Source organism: Tachypleus tridentatus, chromosome 2 (genome assembly GCF_004210375.1).
Source record: "Tachypleus tridentatus isolate NWPU-2018 chromosome 2, ASM421037v1, whole genome shotgun sequence".
Taxonomy (NCBI): Eukaryota; Metazoa; Arthropoda; class Merostomata; order Xiphosura; family Limulidae; genus Tachypleus; species Tachypleus tridentatus.
The window spans coordinates 142138274-142157979 of NC_134826.1; the positions used below are offsets into that span (position 1 = coordinate 142138274).

A 19706-nucleotide genomic window follows, 5' to 3' on the forward strand; every position below is an offset into this window, starting at 1 on the left:
TTTTATTTTGATATGCATACTACATGGCTTATTTGTAACAACCCCATAAAATTAGTTTTGTTTTTTTATAGTATTTTGTCAGAATTTCTTAGTTTATTTTGATTAGTATTTCCCCTTTATTTAGCTCCTTATTTTCTAGCATCATTTTAGTGGCTTCTGAGATGTCCAGCTTCACAACCAAACAAATGGATACGACAGTTTGAGATTTTATTAAGTACTTTACTACTGCGGGCTTTATTCTACCTGTCATTACACTATATTTTACTGTTTAACTCAATACTTTCTCTGATCTCAACGATTACATTTTATTTCATGAGCCTATCATTAAATATAATTTTTCAACAAAACTATGAAACTACACATCAACTTACATTGTATTTTAAATTAGTATGAAACGTTTATATTTATGTCCGCCTGTTCATATTTAAATATATATATATATATATATATATGTTTATACTTACTCCTCTGGAGCTCGCTGAGAAAAGGTTTCATATTTTCATTGGATGGCCTATTTCCATTCTCTGGCCCTGTTTTACCGTTACCTGGAATATTTTGGTATGACGGCTTTCCTGGTGGCTTCTTTTGCTTGGGCTGCTAGAATCTGTGGAAAATTAAAAGGTATACTCCTTTGAAGAAAAGAAAAGAAACCTTAAATGTAGCATTATACTTTATTCTTGCGTAAAACGGCATCAGCCAGTGCCCATTTAAGTTATAATGTCTCTCTTTTTCATAAACAGTACCTTAAAATTACAACATATCCATATTCATAATCCTCTTAGATTATAATATATATACTTAAATTATGATATATCTACTTTCATAACCAGAACCCTTTAAACAATAATAATATCTATGTTAATCAATTAATTTATCTTTTACAGAACAGTTAGAAAAAGTTCCTTAATAATTATCATCAAACATTCTCGCCCTTTCAACCGTGGGGACGATATAATTTGATAGTCAATCCCACTATTCGTTGGTAAAAGAGTCGCCCAAGAGTTTGCGGTGGTTGGTGATGACTAGCTTCCTTCCCTCTAGTCTTACACTGCTAAATTAGGGACGGCTAGCACTGACAGCCCTCGTGTAGCTTTGCGCAAAATTGAAAACAAACCAAACCTTAATAATTATCACTTTCACTTAATGATAATGCATAATAAATCAATGGATGTGCTATTTTGACGTCTAAAGTATACATAAGAAACATGACAGTATATATGCATTTCCTGATTAAGAGAGAAAGGTCTACACCCCTTCGGAACACATAAATTTTTCTAGGAACCCTTCTATATAAGTCTATAAACAACGGCGACCATTAAAAACAGAAAAACTAAAATAGTTGAATAATGTATCAGATTTAATCTAAACAGAAGTCATAAGAGAATCCAAAATTTTTCTTTATTATTTCGCCTTTCAGTGGCTCAGCGGTATGTCTGCGGACTTACAACGCTAAAAACCGGGTTTCGATACCCGTGGTAGGCAGAGCACAGATAGCCTATTGTGTAGCTTTCAGTGATGTCGAGAAACCCACTTGTTGAGAAATATATATGCAAAAACGGCTCGTTTGGGTTGAGAAAATATTTTACATAGAAGGTCGAAACGTTGTTCGCTCTTCTATGTAAAATATTTTCTCAACCCAAACGAGCCGTTTGTATATATATTATGTAGCTTTGTGTTAATTCAAACAAACAAACTTTATTATTTCGAATTTAACTCACTCTAAATATCTCTTCCGACATAAATCATAAAATTACCGCTTTTTTACCATGGATTGACCTTACCAATTAAAGGAGTATAAGTACAAGTATGATTAACCTAAACCAAATTAAAAAATTGTTGTGGTTTTATTCATTATTTAATTAAATCTAAACCATAATAAAACTACTTACGACGTATTCGTCTCTTTTCATAATCATTATGATTACGAGAACGACAATTATGAAGACAACAACAACAGCAACAACAACAGCAGCGATAATGATGACATTTTCATCACCAAAGTCAGGCACCCATCCAGAAGTACCTAGATAAAACAAAATAGGTTAATCTACTCATATTTCCCTCTTTTTAATTTATAGTAAACGCCAGTTAAACCTGCATTAATGAATAACACTGCTTACCAATAATGCCTGTAACTTCTATAGAGCAAGGAACTGATTCACCAATAGAATTATTTGCTGTGCAGTAATACGTTCCAAAGTACTTTGGAGCTGCCTCGGGTAAGGTCAGAATACTTCTCCTTTCTTCGAACTTTGCTAACTCTTCAAACGTTTCATTGTCTTTCATCCACGTAAAGTTGACAAACTCAGGATTGGCCTGCACCTCACATATCAACGTTGTTTGTTCCTGGTCGTTTTTGCTTTCATACATTATACATTCCGGTTTATCTGAAAAGAAAAACTACTGGGTATTTATTGAGCCTAACTGATTTATAAAAAGGTATTATTTATTTAGAAGATTAGTTATGGTAATAACATATTTGTCAAATCAACTTGTATTAACTTGTATATATATATATATATATACGAACCCGGAAATAGATCTTTACTTTAGATAAACTTTTTAAGCAATTCATATTAAAAATGACAATTTTAAAGGTATTTTCTGTTTTATCTTTCAAAGAGTCTTATCATGTACTAACACATATTGTTCAAGTAAAATTATGAATATTTCAATTTTTTTGAAAATTATTAATTATCTAATTTTTTACTCAACAGTGATAATTCTGATCCCAACAAACATGAATCTTTGGAAAAGAACGTTCGCAGACGAATAAAAGATTATATTGTTTTCACTGTTGGTAGCTAAATTTCAAAGGTAACTTTTATGATAATAACATACCACTATGTAGTTCTTTCAAATTATAGTTTCCAGAGAATTCAACCATAAACTAAGTTATAGTGCTGCATGATTAAAACAAACTTCTGAAAGATGTTTGCACAAGTAAAATATATTTGAACGTACTTATTTTATTTAATTCTTTCTCTAAAAATGTGCAATTTGAGAAATTAGACCCACGTCTTATCAGTCCTTAGAATATATATATATATATATTTGTTTTGATATTTACAAAATATAAAAGTATATGCATTATTCAAAATAATAACAATATGAGGTTTTTTACGTGACTTTTTTTGTATACTTATCTGCTACAGAATAATTAAATAACGTTGTATCTAAGGTGACTATTAATATTAAAGGTTACATTCAATAAAACTAGTTGTGCTTCTTCTTCAGTACGTACACATAACATTGATCAGTGTTTCCATCGATGCTTGCCCGTGTCTGTTTGAAGCAACACATTCGTAGAATCCCGCCCTCTCTCGGGGTATGCTGTAATTAAGGAAGAGCTCCGAAGTATCAGCGATAACAAAGTTTGAGTATTTCCAAATATACTCGCTAGGAGGCCAAGAATCTGCTTTGCACTTAACTTTGTCGGGTACTTCTCTTTCCACGACATCTATCCATGTTGTAGATAGGGTAATATTTTCCGGTGGGTCTGGAAAAATATAAGCAAGATCTCTGTAATGCAATTTAACATTTCATCCTTTTAAAGGCAGCTTTCCCTACTGATTCTCGGTCCTAATAATATAGAATCACTTTTGAAAGACGAACATTTGGTTTACCGCTCTCTCTGAAATATCAGCATAAATTATTAGAGTTATGTATAATACGTTAAGTTTTATACATGAACCATAAAAAGCACGCGTTTTAAGAGTAATAACACAAGCAACGATTAAACTCAAGTAATCATAAGTAATATTTACTCACAACAAGTAACATTATTTGTCATTGAAACAAACTCATTAACCTACTGGTACTAAATTTCCACTTTATATTTCAAAATATAAACTGCACGAAACGTAAGGAACTGATGTGTTTGTTTTTTTGAATTCCGAGAAAAGCTACACGAGGGATATTGCGTTATCCGTCCCTAAGGAAAGGCAGCTAGTTATCACCACCCACCGCCAACTCTTGGTCCATTCGATGATAAACGATTAGTGGAATTGACTGTCACATTAAAACACCCTCACGGCTGAAAGAGCGAAAATGTTTGGTGCGACCAGGTTTCGAACCCACGACCTTCAGCTTGCAAGTCAAGTGCCTTAACACCTGGCCATGCTGATCCCGAATTGATGTGTGACGCTAGATTTGTAGAACATTGGTAACTTCATTACAATAAAAGCATATATGGGCATACAAATAAACTCAATATATTGTTCTAGTATATAATTTAATTATTCCTAGCTTTATACTACTTTTCGAAATGAATCAATTGAAACAAGGTAAATAATTTATCCAATATCAGAACGTTTCTAGATATTAGTGATTAAAGTTGCCTAATAAAAGCTTATAAATCACAAAGTAAAACGTATCACATTAAGTTTCTGGAAGAAGATTTATTTCCACAAAAGTATAGGATATTGCGTCTAAAACTGAGCAAAAAAGATTCACAAATCCACAGTACAAGTAAATTAAATAAATAATAGCGCTGTATTTATTTTTAAATTCATATCTAAGATTTTTTCACATATATATATATTTTTTTTACATAAATGATAAAACACGTGTTAAAGTTAACAAATGTAGTATGTTAAGGTATGTATATATATGTTATAACAATAATTTAATGTGTTTTGTTTCAGCTTAAAAATTATAGGTATAATGTAATTAATCAGAGGCTCGGTTTACTGTTTCTAACGCAATCCTTCCTCATGGTTTTATTTACTTATTTAACTTCATTTAAATGTATTTATTGAATTTCACTAATATAAATATATAATGACAGTAAAGTAAACATTACTATATTAATGATTGAATAATTTTGTGGAATATTTTTTATCAAGTAGTTTAATACAAACATATAATAAAACGTTACATATACTTGAATCGTGTATTACAATAATTTGGGATTTTTTTTATTTTAAAAGAAATGTTTTGCTCTCTAGACGTGATTGATAACCTCAAAGACATCTTTAATATATTTTCAAATAATAAAACACCGATGATCGAAAAAACAAATATTTAGATAACTAACATAAAAAGGCATTATAAAAAGTAATCACTAAAGATGAAACCTTTCGAACCTTACAAGGAACAAACTTTTACACTAGAAAAGGTTAGAAGAGAGAAGAGCCCCCAGTGACATTACAACACCCTGCTTGCAAATAACCGTCATCCATGAAATGGCTGTCTTCTATGGGCGAAAACAGAACGACAAAACTAGAATGTTGACAAGCAAGACGTAATTTTCCAACTTTTCTATTTTCTTGGTTCGTATCTTAACAACAGTATGACAGATGTTTAAAAATTGGCTTTCACTCTAATGTCAATCCCCAGCGGCACAGCGCTATGTTTGTGGCCTTATATTGCTAAAATGCGGGTTTAATTACCCGTGGTGGGCAGAGCAAAGATAGCCGTTTGTGTAGCTTTGTTCTTAATTACAAACAACAATAATACTCTGATGTCAACTATAGTGACAAGTTCTTGCACACAATTGGAAGAAAAAAGTACTAAACGCGAGCAGGCGTATACCTCTTGATTACTGGCTCACGTTACGATTCCATATACTTTCCATTCATTTTTATCGCTACTTGGGGATCCGTTATCTTTAATTTAGCTCCAAACTGAAATATGTGAACGTTTGCTCATGACGTCCAGTTTTATTCTAGCCCTAAGATTTACAATCAGCATGATAATCTACGTCGATCACAAAAGATCATCTACAACACTAACCAGAGTACAACATTAATTCAACTTGCCTTTTATACAATATCACTACGCTGTAAACAACAGATCAGGTGCAATGATATCAGCTCTGATATAAACAACTGAAATCTACTGTTATACATAGGTTAGTAAAGAAAGCACGCTGAAACGAATAGTACTGGTAGGAATGACAAAGTAATTCTTAAGTTTTTACTGAATATTAGTTATATTAAAGTTTTATCACAAGCCATGAGATTTACTCTCAATAATACATTATTAAATAATGTGAAAAATAAAATAATCATTAAAACTTGTCATTATAAACGTTCTGTAAGCAAGCTAAATATTTTATGTACATGATTTTCGAGAGAAATACTAAGCTAATAACACAATACTTAACTCACTTAACAAGCTAACAAACGTTCCTGACACTGACGAATTATTTTAGTACTATAAGTAGTTTTAATTACACAAACTATAACACACAATATAAGTTAACTGATAGCAGCCTTCTGTAAATACCTTACTACACAGTGCTTTAAAACAATGTTTTGAACACTTTAAGCAATCAGTATATCACAGCACACTGAATAAAGTACGCCATGTTTTGATTTAATGCCTATTTATTTTGCATACTGTCTAAATGACCAAGGTTTAGCCTCAGTCGTCATTAATATAAAACTACTGACCATAGTGAACAACACGTCAAAAAGTGCCCCTACATGGCTATTCTCGGTCGAATAACAGGCGTTGACTTCCTCGGTTATAAAATCTTTATAATAAAAGTGTAGAACAGTTTTGTGGCATGTAGATGCTTGAACCCTAGACTTTCTGATTCGCAGCCTAACATGCTAACTAGCAGGCCATGCTTGACAATTAAATAAAAGACGTTCCCAAGTGGCACAGCTGTATGACTGCAGACCTACAACGCTAGAATCTGGGTTTCTATACCCCTGACGGGCAGAGCATAGATAACCCATTGTGTAGCTCTATGCTTAATTACAAACAAACAAACAAACAAACAAATAAAAGATAATTACGAGTGGTCAAACAAAAACAGCGAAACAATTCACAGACTCTATACCTATAATTATATAAATCTTTATACAACAAATAAAAGTCATAAAAGTATAATACTTAATACGTTTTAACTTCATAATTTAATTATCATGATAACCTTGGTCTTGATAATATGGTTAAAGTTACTTCAGTAATATCACATTACTATAATCTCTGAAAAGAGAGACATGAAATTTGATTTGTGATTAAGTGCTAACGTCCATAGATATATATTTTTTATTTGAATTCTCATATAATTTCACTACTAAACCACTTCCAAGCCTACTTTTACCATGTTCATAAGCTTACAACGTTCAATAAGCAACATCTTTTTGAGAGTTCCAGATATTAACGTATACATATATAAGTTGAACACTTTAACCTTCTTCACCATCTCATGAACCCAAGTTCTTTAGTTTATAATACCTTTTTAAACTATCATACTTTATCAAATTATGTGACCCGCCACGACCAGGTTGTTATAGAGAGCTCGACTCGTAATCTAAGGATCGTGGGTTCAAATCCCAGTCACACCAAATATGCTCGCTCTTTCAGCTGTGGGGGCGTTATAATGTGACAGTCAATCCCACTATTCGTTGGTAAAACAGTAGACCAAAAGTTGAGGTAGGTGGTGATGATTAGCTACCTTCCTCTAGTCTTACACTGGTAAATTAGGAACGGCTAGCGCAGATGGTCCTCGTGTAGCTTTGAGCGAAATTCAAAAAACAAGCAAACAAACTTATTGAACTATAATCAAATAGAGATACTTCGTTTGCACCTTTCAGTCCCTATTGGCTTATTATCAAGTCATGCCTTTGAATATAAATTCAAGCCACACCTTTTAATGTTTGAAATTTTAAAAGAAACATTTCATAGATTTTATTTCCATACAATCTGAAAATAGTGACAACAACACTATGTAACATAAATTTTGTTCCTAGATAGTATGTGTTATTTCTTAATTGCTTATGTTGTAAAAGTACCTAAAATGGCCATTATTCCCTTCAATCTTTGCTTTTGTGACCTGGATAATGAAATTTAGAGATTAACCTATTTTCTATATAAAAACGGGTAAATTTGCACATTTTCATTTACATAAGGTCTGAACGAAACAACATATGAATCAAGATTTACAATTTCTTTTACTAACGTTATATAAAAATGAACAAAAGTGTTTACAAGTGAGTAGTTTTTCAAGATTTGCGACTGTAATGTAAATCACTGCCACGTATCAGCCCCCAAATATAGTCTACCATCATATTTTTGTTATACGCTCGCAAGTCACAAAAGCAATGTTTGAAGAGAAAAATAGGTCTTTTCCATTTACTTTAGGCATAAGCAATTGAAAAATAACACTTTCTACCCAGGAACAAGAAAAAGTAAAAATTTTGTTACATAGTGCAATAGTAGCCTGCTCAATACAACCCAAAATAACCTTTTATCTTAGTGATACTGCGTAATCGACGTTTGCTTTAAAAATAAATCATGGCCCGCTGTTGCAGCTTTTCTTTTAAACTTAAGCTGTATTTCTCAATCTAATTATAACTTACGGTAATTCCAAATTAGTTATTATGTTATGACAAAATATCATACTAATACACACAGTTATAATTTTAACAACAAATACCAAAGTAGAAAAAAAAAAGAAACCAATCTCTACATAAGCAAATTACTTTATAAGTTTCAATGAGATAATAATCATTCTAAAACATAATCTAACATGCGTTGCACAGGGACTGGTGTACATAAGTCACTAACACTGTTACATCGAGTTCTCACTTGAACATACTGACCCAGTGATGGTGGTAATTATTAGCACTGGATAATGATTAGTTAAATGTTCCATGTGATCGCAAAATGTCTCTCCTTCTCATTTGAGCAAATTCTCATTTCCGAAAATTTATCTCATGTGTCTAACCAAACTTTAGGTGATAAAGTACATTCATTTCCTTACTGTGTCGACTTCAGACTCTGGGAGAAAATCGAGAACTTGTGAAGAGTCTGACAAGTACAGGGAGTACTTGAAATCAAGATCTCGACACATACAACCATGACCCACCTTTCCCAACCCTTGTATAGAAAATCATTTGTCTCCTTATTCTCAAGGACTAATACATATTCCTCCAGAAGAAAGAAATGATTCGAAAACACTGCACAGAGAAAATGAAATAAAGGCATGAGAAAAATTACAACGCTATTCCACATTTAAGCAAGTGAATCACAGGATTTCTTTTCTTCACTCTCGGCCTTTTGAACTTACTTTATGGGATACTGATTGCAGATTAAAAGTAATTATGCTCACCACATGAGACTTTAGTAATTAGGTTGGATTAATCAACATAACTCTGTAGTCTGATACACGGAATACAGATTAATTCGTTGCAGCGAAATACATGTTTTTTTTAACTCAATATGACAAGAATGATGCTGAAGGAATTCGAAAACAGTACGATTTAGAAAGTTAAAATTTGATTGTACAATACTGATGATCGCAAGGCATTAAATATGGTTAATGGTACGATAATAATCCGAAATTAAATCACAATCGACAAATACCATCTAAACACTGAATGAAAAAATTTCTTGAGATGCAAAATTTCACTTTAACTCATCGTTAGAATCTATGAAAGCAATTGTCATTAGCATTAAGTTGACGTCAAACAAATGTCTAAAAATAAACTATTTTTCTTTTTAGATTCTTCCTTGCACTATTGTAACAGATGTCAAACAACAGAATGTTCAATCTGACACTAAAAATAGTGACGACTAATTGCATAACATTTGAAATAAAAGAAAACTAGCATGTATGCTATATATGTTCTAGTTTATAGAGAACTAAATGTTGATGTTATACACTACAGTGAAACCACAATTGTAATGAAAATTTTAAATGTTTGCTTTACTAAAGCCTGAAGTAAATGAGCGTAGAGCTTTTCTCTCACACTATTAAATATTTAGAAAGAATAAACATAAACTAGTAACATATACTTGTTATAAAGTGCTGTATAATAGTACAAAATGTAAACCCTATAACAGTATATTTCAATAAATAAATTACCTGTATCATACATAATAAAAATACAGTAATTTAGTATCAGATTTGCAAAGTGCTTCTTTAAATATAGGATTTTTAGAATAATACAAAATAATTCTAACAGCAGACACCGAAATATCTTAGTCCACTTGTATAAGGCTTTGAATTAATTAAGCCTTTATTAAGTACGGCCTATATACTACAAAAAATATAATTTGTGTATGTGTTTTGCTTTAGTTTTTTTGGGGTTAAACAATACCGTACTTAATATTATCAATAAATAAGCTTGTTATTCTATTCTACAAATAAATAATGGCCATTAATAAAAACTTTCATTATATTCCTGTGCTAAAGTACTTTTGCTTCCAACTTTTGTTTGTTCATACTCATAGTAAGATACTGGCAAATTTTCATTAAAAACTTAGTATTACTATAATAGGTAATACTAGCATAACATAATTGCAAAAAAATTCATTTACTCATAAATAATTTAATTAATTCCATTATTTAAATTTTGATCTTCTCATATAAGTACCTCTCTAGCACAGTGGTGATCTGCGGATTTACAGCGCTAAACTCAAGGTTCATTTCCCCTTGGTAGACACAGCAGATAGCCCGATGTGGCTTTGCTATAAGAATACCGCACACACAAGCACACATCTCCCGTATATATATATAAATCTTACTGGGAGTTACTTTCCTCTTAGGTTCGTAACTAGGTCATGAAGAGACATTAATTTAAATATTTTGTAACGTACATTGCATATTTCTAGCGTCGCATTCTGCTTCACTTGTGTTAAATATTACTAGTGCTTATTAATGCGTACATATAAGGCTATTTATTTTACTTCTATTTTGCTAATCACATAACTCAAGAATGCTTTTCATATAGATATCTTGTACACTAGTTTGTACATTAATTTTCTGTAACATCTTTTTTTCAAAATTGTTGAGAATTAATATTCCCTGTAATTCTAAAAGTAAAACTAACTTTGCGGCATGAAATATCACTGCATAAGACGAGTAATTTGTTTATTTTAAAACTTATAAAATTTCGATCAGTATATTGCTATAGGAAATATTTTCAACTATTTCATTCTGTTAGTAAGAACATATTATTATAAAAAGTTTGGACGCATAAACACTTTGTTTGGTCTCCTGTTTATTACACTGTAAAACATTTGTTGTTGGTGTTTATTTCTATTTATAAATGCCCTTTCAGCCGTGGGGGCGTTATAATGTGACGGTAATCCCACTATTTGTTGGTAAAAGAGTAACCCAAGAGTTGGCAGTAGGTAGTGATGTCTGGTTGTCTTCCCTCTAGTCTGACACTGCTAAATTAAGGACGGCTAGCGCAGATAGCCCTCGAGTAGTTTTGCGCAAAATTAAAAACATTCAATCAATCTTTTCTTAAATCGATACATTTAATCCGTTCAATCAAAATATAACAGTAGATCATGATGATTCTCCTCCCCCAGTGACACAGCAGTATGTCTGCGTACTTGCTTTACTATAAACCAGGTTTCGATGTCTGTGGTGGGCAGAGGACAGATAGCCCGTTATGTACCCTTGTGCTAAATTCCAAACACTCAATCAATCAGTCGTGAAGACAAGAGAAAAATTATATGTATTGTTATAAAATAGCATAACTTACATTCTACTTTAAAGTACGTGGACGTATAAACTCCTGGTCCCACGATGTTCCCATTACTGCGACAGGTGTAATTGGCATTGTCATTATTCCGATTTAAACCTCCACCAGTGAGATTCCAGTGAAGCGTGCTAACAACAGACTTAAACCGATTTGTTAGAAATTCCTCTGGGTGAACTGTTGTTTTGACAAAGAACAAATCATTGTCCATAATACTTTCTCCATTACGAAGCCATTCGATGTCACATAGGGGATCACATTCGATTCTACAAGAGATGCTCACGTCACTGGCATCTTTAGGTGCTCCATGGATGGGTGGAAGGCTATCGATCACAGAAGGGGGTGCTATCGGTAGAGAAAGAAACAAGTATAATAAGTTTATTTTATGAAATAAAAATAATTAGTTTTAGTTTAACTTTTTAGTATTCTTTATAAAAAATATTCTGAGGCTATATCTTTTTTAATTTTCTTTCAACGTCCAGGATCAAACGTAGACACTAGATTAACTGGAACAAGTTAGCGTTACAGAGAAACAAATAACGTGATCGTCAACCCTATTGTCTGACTAACACTTTAATTACGAGCATAATTATTACTACTTTATTAGACGATCTACACTCTAAATTTTTCAGCTCTACTTGAATCTAACTATTCTTTTTAAATATATAAAGGGCATAATCATTCCTAGGAGAGTAAAAACACAGCATTAAAATGTTCATCTTTAGTAGGGACTATTATAAGTGTTGTACATACGAGAGTGTTTAAGTTTAAAAGTTATTATTCAATTTATTCATTAGTTATGATTATTTGGTGATTGCAATAAGAGTGTTAAAAGTTAATTATTTTAAAGCGATATTTATAGCAGGTTTCGCTACATAACTCTGTACGAATCGTTTATTCTACTAAACTTTCGTATTTTTTTTTTCATTTTTCTCAAAGCTTCTTTTTTCTGGTTGTGTGTAATATTGTTGTCACTAGAGGGCTAGATATTTCTAGGAATTTTTCTGTCTCATATTATAAATATGTGTAGATAAAGAGAAAAAGTAAAGAAAACAAGTGAAGAGAGAGATAATTAAACAGAATTAAACTGCATGATTGTTATTTTAGCCACAGATGTAATATTTAAAGTATATTTCATAGTAATATTATAATAACAGAGATAAAAGGATAATACTTTGATTTGTAAAAGGCTGTTCCAAAGTAACTGAAGCTTGCTGTGTCCACTTTGACAAAACAGTTAATTAAAATTCTGGATACAACTATGGTGACCAGTAAAGTAAGTGAATCCATCACAAATTGTGGAGTAAGAAACAGAATGAAGAAAAATAATTATTGTCATTTAAGTTCTAAAGTAACTGTATGTTCTTTCGACACGAAAAGAGAATTATTTTGATAACCAATAGTGAGACGAATTTTTGTACATACGTTTGGGTTCTTTTGAATTTATTATTTGAAAACAAGTGGAGTGTGTGCTGTCCATTTATTTTTAATATTTATCGCCAACAGGTCACAGTCCCTAATGTAAAGAATCCGGCCCTTATATAAAACCTGACAATTGGATATTTCAAAGTAATTTGTCTCTTTCAGAATGGGCATTATTTTGTGTCCAAGACAAGAGGTTTGAATGTGTTACATTCCAAATTTAATTAAACAAATTTCTTATTATGATGTGTAAATAGCGTTCGCTTAAATACATAACTAATACACCAAATTATATGTTTTAAGTTCTTAATTTTACTAGGCAGTATTAATTTCTGAACAATGTATTAATTTCTTATTGTGTGAGAATTGTGATATTTGTTCACCAGGTATCTTCTCTTCTCTAATTTACTTACTATCCACCCCCTACACAAGAAGTACAAAATTTAAAGTAAATGACTTATTATTATATTCTCATCGCTTAGACAAAGCAAAAATTTTGTGGCCCTCGATTCTAACTGGTTAAAGAGCCATAAAACAGAAAATCAAATCATACTTGTCATGCCTACCTACCACATCTTCTGTACAGTATGTTTCTTATTTCGCTTTCAGTTTAAACTTTATTCCCATGAGAAACATATCAACAGTTTAGCTGAAAGTTTAACAGCTTTTGTTACGCAGTTGGAAAGCCGGAAATTTTGTGTTAGTTATGGCTCTTTATCAGCCTTTGTGCGTGCTGTTAGTTTGAGTTATTTGGTGCTTTACTTAATTAAATAAAAAAAATTATATTATTAATATAAGAAAGTAGGATTAAGTGTCGTTGGCTATTGACAGCAAAAAAGTTTGTTTTTGAATTTCGTGCAAAGCTACACCATTGCTATCTGCGCTAGCCGTCCCTAATTTAGCAGCGTAAAACTAGAGGGAAGGCAGCTAGTCATCACCACCTAGCGCCAACTCTTGGGCTACTCTAATACCAACAAATCGCGAGATTGAACGTCACATTATAACTCTTCACGGCTGAAAAAGCGAGCATGTTTGGTGTGACAGAGATTCGAACTCGCAACCCTCGGATTACGACTCAACGCCTCCTCCTACCTGGCCATGCCGAGCCTCAGCAAGAAAGAAGACCCAGGTACTTTATTTCTTGTATTTTACAATTCATGTGTATCTTTATCTATTTATAAAATATAACTAAAATGTGAAGATTAAAAATGTTTTAGAATAAATAACATTAAATTAGGTAAAATAAAGAATTATAATATTTAATCTTCACGAGGTACTCTCACTGACAATTTGCGAGTAGTTCATGAGTTATGTAATTGGATAGAGTTACAAAACAATAAGATTTAAATATAAATAGATGTACAGTGTACCGAGTTTAAAACTATTTAGAATGAACAAATGTAGTTTCATGTTACAATATGAAGTCGTTCTAGAAAGAAAAAAGGTACTTTAAATCTATTTCGATTAAAGAAACTAACCTCCTATTTAAAGTATAGAAAATAAAAGAAGATGTTTTCAGGGATCTATTGCCACTTGTTGGAGAAATTATGATCCTATGTTCCTATTCTTAACATGAGATAGACTCAAACACCCTATTGTGATTAGTACTTTAAATGCGAGAGATTGGGGTGTGTTTCGATTTTCTATGTAATACACTAGCGACTTAGTTTGTTGATAATATCTTGTTTTCGAAGTTTTGAAATAGCTGTTTTCCGTTGCAGTTGAGTGATTCGCCATTTCGCTTAAGTTGAATGTTGACAGATATTTATGTGTATGACGTCACTGTAATCGTGAGATAGAGAGTGGAGAAGTTTACAAGAAAGAAGATTGGATCGCTGTCTTCTTCAGAATGTGTATTACACATTGACGAAGTATAAACAGTGCAACAATGATGCCAACAATGAAAGACTACTGTGTTCTAATTAAGATAATTGTACAAGAGGCTGGTGACGAACATGCGGGAGTTTACACTAATATATGAGGAAGCAGCAGGACTTGCGATCGAAGTCGAAGGAACAACTGGAGCATGAGAAAATCGAATGTTGCTTCTTGTGACATCCGATGATTTGCGGAAAGTGTGATTTGTGTTTAGTCCCATACAAAAATATAAATAATAACTCAAGGATAAGTGAGAGAAAGAATGAGTTTTTAGTTAGGTGGATTGAGTGATTTGAGCTATTATTGGTTGAGATTTCGATAGCTTCAGAGGTAAAGAGAAATGTAAAATGTAGACAACGAAAGGCAGAAGAACTGTTAGAAATAGAAATAGAAGATGACTGAGATAATTTAGAAGAGGAAGATAGGAATGAGAGAATGCTATGAGAGATAACGTATCTGAGTGAGACCAAAGTGAAATAATAAAATATTTAAGTTGAAGTCCACCTCGTTCGAGAAGATTATTGAATGGTATTAGAGTTTTATGGTAATATTTACCACACGCTTTGCCAATCTTTCTCAGCATCTGTCTCACATGCAACAATATATCGTCTTGTAATGTCGTTATGACAGAATTGCTTATTTGCTCTTATTGGTGGTAAAATCATAACATCAAAGCATATTCTACCACAGTAGACTGTAATATCCCTAACAGAAATATAGAGCTTATCAAAATCGTCAACAACCTTGGTCATGACATCTCATATTTGACAGTATTCTGCAATAAAAGGCAGGCCATCTAAGTATGACTTGGTGTTATTCTCCCAACCAACATCTATCCTGGTATGCAAACAAACCTGGCATTTCGTAAGAGCAACCGACTTAAGAAGTAGAGAAGGGAAATCTCATAGAGTCATCGGGAGTATTATACAACCAGATGATGATACGTTAGCTCACAAAGTAAACCTCTGATTTTGTTGCTAAAAGCGAAGCATCATCGTTTACCTGCAGAACTACAAACATACAATTTTTGAGTCAAATTAGTCACTTGCATTAGAACCGATTGAAATTGACTACAGCGCTACCACACACACACAGCTCAAATAATAAACTTTGCATGGATCATAACCATCCTAATGTACCCAGCTGAAAAGACCATCAGTTCAAGAAGGTGTTTCATAATCTTTCTTAAAATAATGTCACAATCAACAAAGACACTCCCGACTATTTCCAAATTATAAATGTACCGAAAATACAAATGCTAACTACATACGAAATCCTATAGCAAGTCATGAATATCGAAGAATCACTTGAATTAAATTACATTATATGTGTCTTTCACCAAACTTTGTATTCTAGAGTAGCAGACTTTATGTAGTGCAGATGTTCTCTCAAATGTCAATTGCTAGACTGTCAATGTATAGGACATGGTTGGAAATTTTGTGAAATTTACCCACTACAAAAATGTGACAATATGACTCGTAATGCTATTGTTTCTCAAAATGAGGGGCAAACGAATGAAGGCGATACGATCGACCAAGAGGATTAACATTCATAGTTGTGACTTACCCAATTATGCACTGTTCAGACAATAGTACCTTTGCGTCCATATGTTTGCTTTTTGATTTAAGGATTTTAAATAAAAATTTTTATCCGTATTTAGCAGTACCTTACACTGTTGTATATTGTAATAAATGATATGTCATTAAATTGTGGTATACAATGTTAATTAACATTTTAATCAAGAAACTATAACAGATGAGGCAAACTAATAAATATTTCATATTCGATATTATAACTTTAAAAAGTATCTTCGTTCTCTTTACTATACACTACTATATGTCTACATATACTTCTGTAATCCTTTTATATATGTATATACGGTTGCCATGAAAACACAATAAAGTCTGATACCCTCTAATTAATGGTACCAAATGACCAAATTTAGAGATTTGACTCAAGATTTAAACATTAAGTTGGTGTTAAAGGTTTGTTTATTGTTAAGCAGAAAACTACGCGATTAAACCTAATTTTAGCATTATATTGTTAAAGAATAGTGTAAATAACCTTAACTTCGTCCATTAAGATGCATACTTTGAAAAGTTTTAAACATTTTTATTAGTTTATTTAAACAATAGTCATGACAATAATTGTGTGCATTAAGTAAGACCATGAGTGGAATATTAATTATATTAAAGACCGGACGATAAAAGAGAGGGAACGATATATGAAATATCCGATTATAAATCAGTGCTTTAGTTGTATACGACTTTAGGAAGCACTTTGGTTCCGAGAATATTACAATTTCTTACAATAAAGTGTTAGGATCTCTTTCTAAAATGACTACAAATTCCTTCAAGAACAACGTACATAGCACTTAGCATTTCTGAGAATTACTTGTGACGCTAGAGAAGTTTTTTCCTCTTTATGACTTTCCACAAACTCTTCAGTAGGACGAGACATTTCAACACTGAAAGTGAGTGAGATATACTGCTCGTAAATTTAAAACTAACTCTGACAGCTAAAGCAATGCGGAAACGCAAAAATGTGCTTCCCATAATTCTAAAATAATTTCATCACACGAATCCATAAACAGCCTTGAATTAAAGGAATGGAAGTCAATGTGCTATTCTGTCCCCAAATATTCTTTTAGAAAACGTAATATTCAGATAACTGTAATAAAACAAAATCACTGCATGACTAGTTTGTTGTTTCCAGTGGATTTTCTTCTTTTGGAGAAAACACATCCGATAGAGAAAGGGAAAAAATATTTGTATTTATTATGTCAAAATATCAAAACAAGATAGGACGTTAAACATATATCATGTAGAGACATTGTTGTTTTAGTGATTACTCCACAGCATTAAAAGATAAGCTAAAAAACACAGGAAACAGCATTATTTAAACTGCAGTATCCACATAACATATTTATTTTAACAGAAGTTGAAAATATATATATACATAATAAAAATTAAAAATATTTTAGTAGAGATTCCATTGTAAGTTTCAGTTGTCACCTTAAAGTCAAAGCGGAAATATCCCATCTATCGCAAAAAATCCTGACGCTGATGTCAAACTAGCTAGGAAACGTGTAAAATTAATTAAGAGTACACCCACAACGTCTCAATTCCTACTGCTGTCTGTCTGCCAGCTGTCACTAATTACACCACAACGTCTCAATCCTACTGCCCTTTACTGTCTGCAGCCAGCTGTCACAAACCTAAAGTTCTCACAATTCTAAAGTAGGAACGATCATCCTGAAGTGTGTGAAATTTCAGGATGATCGTTCCTACTTTAGGAAACGTGTAAAATTAATTAAGAGTACACCCACAACGTCTCAATTCCTACTGCCCTTTACTGTCTGCAGCCAGCTGTCACAGTTACACCTAAAGTTCTCACAATTCTAAAGTAGGAACGATCATCCTGAAATTTCACTACATAAAACTTCCAACCCACATGTATCAGATAAGTTAAGAGTGGGCATACAGTATTTCCTATGTTATACAAATCCGTTTAGAACGGGCGCTAGAAATGTTTTCTAAACTTTCTAAGTTGAGTTTTGGATCTTTCCAATAAAGCATGTATTTAGTGTAGTATACGATAAACTAAGGAAAAACAATTATATTTCTTACGTTGCTACCGCACAGGTTTTAAACAAAATTTAATTTTAATTTTCTTTTCAAATCTTTATTACTTTCCACCAAAATGTATGAATAGACTGGTTTATTAGAAAATAATGATATATTGTGCTTAGTGTGACTCGCAATCTGCTGGCCGCGAGTTCGAATCCCCGTCACACCAGACAAGCTTCCTTTTTCACCAGTGTTGAAGTTATAATGTGACGGTCAACCGCACTATTCATTGGTAAAGAGTAGCCCAAGAATTGGCGGTGGGTAGTGATAACCACTCTAGCCTTACACTACTAACTTAGGGATGGCTTGAACAGACAACCATCGTCTAGCTTTAAGAGAAATTCAAAAGCAAACAAACAAACTGTTATGACATAAACACTAAAACCATAACAAAATAAGCGACTTTACAGTTTGTAACTATTCCATAAGGAAAGGATCATCTGAAACTGTTCGGCATAGTGTTTAACATACATAAATATTCAAATAAGGTGTCGAAAGTATGAAATTCAATTCACTTTTAAAGAATGCTATTATTTAGTCTACATTACAATAGATTTATATCATTTTTTTTTCTGGCAGCTTGGCGTAAAATGTATTTGATTTTCAAAGCATCTCTTGAATAGTTGAATAGTTAAGAGTAGAGGAAGATATAAGTGGGTATCTCTATATGGGTTTATAACACAGCGAGAGTAATATGTAGTTTTCGGAAGAAGAATTGTACTTTTGATACGCACGACAAGAAAATAGAAATGTTTGCTTACCTTTCCCTATTAAACGTATAAATCCTTTAGGTCCGCTTCCTACGTCGTTAACAGCTGCACAGGTGTAGTTTCCGCGAGTGCTTAGTCTGACCGGATCTGTAGTGTAATTCTGGGCTTTTATTGCCTCAAACATATGTATGTATATGTGTGTTTCACGTGGCTAATGAATTTCTGTTTGTTGTTAAGCACAATGGACTGCCTACTTTCTGCCCTTCGCGAGTATCAGACCCAAATTTTTAGCTTTATGAGCTCTAACTCTTACTGTTGAGCCACATGGGACTATCTCGTAACGAAAGATGGGATTAAAGAAGGATGGCTAACAAATGTTTATAACATTAACATTTGTCAACCTTATAACTATTTCATCCATTATTTTCATGGAAAAATAAATTATATGATACCTTGACATTAAAATATCTTATATGTATGTGAGCTCATATGTTAAATTGAATAAATATTCAAGTATAACGCAGTCCTATGTTCGTACCAAATTCTTCGTCGTTTGGACAATCGTCGTCTGTAACTGATGACAAGTTTGAAGTCAGGTCATAAAGTTCAAATGT

General features: G+C 32.4%; 1 protein-coding gene across 1 annotated transcript; it reads right to left on the minus strand.

Moving 5' to 3' along the window:
* Positions 1–541: 541 nt before the first annotated feature.
* Positions 542–19276, minus strand: LOC143245620 (neural cell adhesion molecule 1-B-like). The gene is made up of 6 exons (XM_076491974.1): positions 19144–19276; positions 11457–11798; positions 3245–3499; positions 2121–2387; positions 1890–2023; positions 542–604 (listed from the first exon to the last, which is right to left on the minus strand). The coding sequence occupies exons 1-6, from the start codon at positions 19274–19276 to the stop codon at positions 542–544; spliced, it is 1194 nt and encodes a 397-aa protein (XP_076348089.1).
* Between the last annotated feature and the right edge of the window lie 430 nt (positions 19277–19706).